General features: G+C 37.8%; 1 protein-coding gene across 1 annotated transcript; it reads right to left on the bottom strand.

The window, feature by feature from the left end:
- Window positions 1–1,084: 1,084 nt before the first annotated feature.
- LOC7488107 (scarecrow-like protein 14) lies at window positions 1,085–3,452 on the bottom strand. The gene has a single exon (XM_002314134.3). It carries the CDS (start codon window positions 3,165–3,167, stop codon window positions 1,191–1,193), a length of 1,977 nt encoding a protein of 658 aa, XP_002314170.1. The 5' UTR covers window positions 3,168–3,452; the 3' UTR covers window positions 1,085–1,190.
- Between the last annotated feature and the right edge of the window lie 941 nt (window positions 3,453–4,393).

Below are 4,393 nucleotides of genomic sequence, written 5' to 3'. Positions count from 1 at the left end.
CTTGAAGCCATTGTTAATCCTAATATCAAATTTCCAAAGCCACCAACAAGTACTTAATGTTTAATATTGTAAATGGTAATAAATTTCATTAATATTATCTTGTATTACGTGATTAGGAATAACTTATAGGAAAAAAAATTAATGTAGGGAAGTATTATGTTGTTGACTCTGGTTATTCGAACGGATTTTTGGGCCCATATAAAGATGAAAGATATCATTTTCCAGAATTTTATTGTAAAGGGCATCCACAAAGTAGAGAGAAGTTATTAAATCGGTTTCATTCTTCAATACAATATGTAATAGAGCAAACTTTTAGGGATTGGAAAGAAGATGAAGAATTTTGCAGAACATGCTAGTATTTCCGTATAAGACACAAGTTTAGATTGTTGTGGCACCAATGGCTCTACATAATTATATAAGAAGGAATTCCAAACGGGATATGGCATTTACTTAGTTTGACCGTCATCCAAATTTTGTTCCTTAGAATATTTTTAGTGATGTGGTTCTACGTTCACAAACATATGGAGGAAGCAGATATTCATGAATGGATAGTGTTCATTGTGGGATCACATCAAGTTTGATGGGACAATAATTGAAGTTTTTATAATACCAATTAGTCCTATTATATGTATTCGATGTTTAGTGTTATACATTGAATAATTATGTCATTTTTGGTCATTTTAGGTGTAACTACAATTTCAACCACAATCTTAAACAAATATCTCATGACATGCTTTTGATCAAACAATAATTTTAACCAAATATAAATTTTAGCTTTAGCAACCATAATTAAAAGTGATTTTTTTAAAATTATTTTTCTAAAACCACAACACAAAAGCTATCATAATATCAACCATGTTTTATATTATAGGCCAGAAAATTTGATGCTGCGTTTCTCATCTCCGGATCTCTGATACAAGATGCTTGTTGCTTAGCAATAAAGCTTTTCACTTTTTTTCTCAACTTAATTAGATGATTTTACAATAATAATGTGTAAAGATAAATTAAAGAGAACACAATAAGACAATCTCGAAGCTTGTCAAAACGAAATTTTATTCTCATATGTAATAAAGTGTCAATGAGCACATGTCTGAAATAGGTTAGCAATAGCGAGTTAGAACTCCAAATACAAAAAAAACCTCCCTAAGAGCAAAAATCCATAGCTAGCTAGGCATGGATTAATTTCCTGGTTAGGCAGATTTCCAGCAGGAAATGGCAAATAGGATTCTGCCTTTCCATCCCTGAAGCATCCACTGGCCATCTTGATCCATCAGAAAATCCTTGTGATAACTTGACTTCACTTGTTCTCTCACCTTCTCCATGATCCCTTCTTTCAGTGGGAGCTGCCTGAAACCAGCCCTTACATTCCGAGCCTGCCACTGCTTATATTTCTCTGGCCTTTCGATTCTGTCACATCCTTCACATGCTATGACATTCAGGATTTCCTTTCCAAATACCTCTTGTTCAAACACCAACCTCTCTGGATCTTCACGGGCTGTAATGGCTTCGAGCATATCAAACAATGATGAGAAGTAGAAGAGGGCTTCCCGGAAACGCGAAACGAAGAAAGGAGAATTGTAAGCCCCGTTAACGATCCCATGAATGAAGACAGCTGGATTAATCCTCTTAATTAAGTTAAGAACAGCATTCCTATGACCGTTCAAGACTACTGTCTCATCAAGGAGGTGCCGAAACCTGTATAAACTGCTAACAACAGTTACTTCATCTCTGTCGATCTTGAGGTCCTCGAGCTGGACATTTTCCCATTTTTGTGATATCGCATTATACTCGAAAGGGACATTAAATTTATCACAATAACTTGCCAAGTAAAGTCCTATTTCTTCAATTGTTTCTGCTGACCTGTAACCAGTCTGGGGAAACTCTATTCCGGTGATGCGAAGCACCGGAGGACCACCAGGTCTCACTGAGAGATGCTGAATTAAGGAAGGCCATGGGAAATCATAGAGAATACCAAAATTTATGATGTGCAGCCTTGCTGCATTTTCAGAAAGGTCCATGATAGTTTGCGTTGAGAAGAGATTCGACATGACCATGAAAGGGCTAGCTGAAATAAATCGTCTGCAAGCTTTTAATATGCGTTCGGATGTCACCCTGTTAGCAGCAAGACTTGCATATACCTCACTTCCATTGCCAGCCATGCGAGCCTCTAGGGCATTAGAAAAGCAATGGGCCAGCCTCTGGGATCCATCACCAAAAGGAGTAGAATGCTGCCTAATCTGTGTTAATAGTTCAATTGCACTCCCGTGATCGTTGCTTGCTACAGCTTCTGCACAGTGTATCAGAAGAGTCCTCGTATCAACCAATTCCCTGCAGCTAACGTGGTTCTTCCTGAAGAGCATTCCATAATTAGATCCTCTTGATTGTTCTCTTAGATAAGGTATCATACCTGGACCATTTTGAAATGTTTCATTAAGGTTTAACCAAACTGGCTCGTCATCTCCACCACTAGACGGAAATACCTCAGCAAACATTCCATATTGCTCAGCTGCTTCAGCATAAACTGAAGAGTGCTTATTTCTCCTCGTTTCTGACTTCTTCTCCACTTTGTAATGATTCTTTCTTTCCTTCAGCTCACATGCCGAGTGATCCCAATAACTTTTCTCTTTAGTCGCCATGACTGGAGTCACTTTGTTGTTTTCAAAATCAAGAATCATTTCATTTGCCTGGTGATGAAATTCCCAAGTCTCTTCTGTCCCTCCCTTAAACAACACATCCAATTGGCTCGCACCAAGGGCTACATTTACAGAAGAATCCACCTGCTCAGGGAAAGTTTGAAAAATGCTTTCAGGAAAAAATGGAGGTGAATTGTCCTGCAAACTCAACGGGACAGTGTAGTTAACAGACGGAGCTTCTCTGTTGTGTATGAAGCTGGACACAACCATGTTGTCAGCTGTCTCGGAGCTGTTACAACCATAAATATTGCAACAGTGAGTACTAACAGTCTTTATAATTTGATTTGGATCGGATACTTCACTGTCTGACGAGGAACTTTTCTGATCAAGGATATCAGAAAAGGGTTTTTCGGCAGCCCGAAGAGAAAAGTCCCGTGCAATAAAGGTTTGTTCATTGGACTCTTCTTCCATAAGAATCTGGCTGATGCACTTCAAAACAGTATCAGCTGTAGGATCTTTAAAAACTGGGTTCATGTTCAGAGATGGATTCAATTTCTTGGGAGTGGGAATTAGGAGGAACTATAGATAGAAGGTCAGGAGTTGAGAAGGATGTCCTCAGGCAGTATTTAGATGCATGTAGCATACAAAGAGATCCATTATATACTTCAATGTACTTTTTTATACTGAAATGTACAAAACGAAGCAGGCAAGAAAAGGCAATAAAGAAAAAGTACTCTGATCACAACTTCATTTTCATGCACTAGGTCTGTGTTTGCTTCTTCACATAATGCTCCTTTGTATGCAGTTGAAGCTGTTGGGAGAAATGGCCCGGCCCCATCTGGTTAACTGAGATGGATAAATAGATTTCTATGATTTATTAGTAAATATAAGTTACAAAAGTGTGCAACTTATACAGGCAACGGAGAATGGAAGATCGCTAAATAGGTATCATGATAATTTACCGCATATTTTTTTTCTTTACCTGAATTTATGAGCAGCAGCTGAGTATCCGTGGCTGAGTATCCGTGCAGCAACACGCTCTGCATGAATATGGAAAAATGAAAGAGATCGGGCTAGCTTAAACTTGATATTTGGTTTGTGAATAGTAACAAAATAAAGCCAAAAGTAATAGCTTAACAGGAAGAAACCTAATGCGATATCACAATTAATTAATGCACTTAGACGAGGAACATAACCTCTTTTTATAATGCTGGAATGGTACACAGCATTTTGTTTTTCTCTGCAATATAATGTCATTTCAGCTGTACAGAACAGTGGAGACAGTTTTTAGCTAACCTTTTCCTACCTGAACTTGGCATTGAGAAAGTTTGAACATCAATATCAGGATTTTCATAAATTTAGAAATAAACGTAAATTATTAGACCAAAATCATTATTTCTATGACGTATACGTCGTTGAGCTTCACGCTACACAAGTGGAGTTGAGCAGATTTTTTTGACCCACAAGCCAGATACCCCTCGTGTGGGATGTCCAAAGAATTATGCAGGTTAAGGAACAAGATTCATTACAAAGCATGAGGAAACCAAATTCTGCGTTTTCCTACCTTTCACGGGACGTAGCTTGTTCTCGAAGGATTTGACCCTAGCTCGAAGCACTTCTGTCTTTTAACATCCCTTGAGTTTCAGGCCCATAACTGTGAATAGGAATAAATAAAAAGAAACACATAACGTGCAACTTCAATTTGTTACCGATTCCAGATTATACTCTTATGAAACATAAATAACCTGTTTTTGATCGGA

This window comes from Populus trichocarpa, chromosome 9 (assembly GCF_000002775.5).
Source record: "Populus trichocarpa isolate Nisqually-1 chromosome 9, P.trichocarpa_v4.1, whole genome shotgun sequence".
Taxonomy (NCBI): domain Eukaryota; kingdom Viridiplantae; phylum Streptophyta; class Magnoliopsida; order Malpighiales; family Salicaceae; genus Populus; species Populus trichocarpa.
This window is presented reverse-complemented; position numbering and strand designations above follow the sequence as displayed.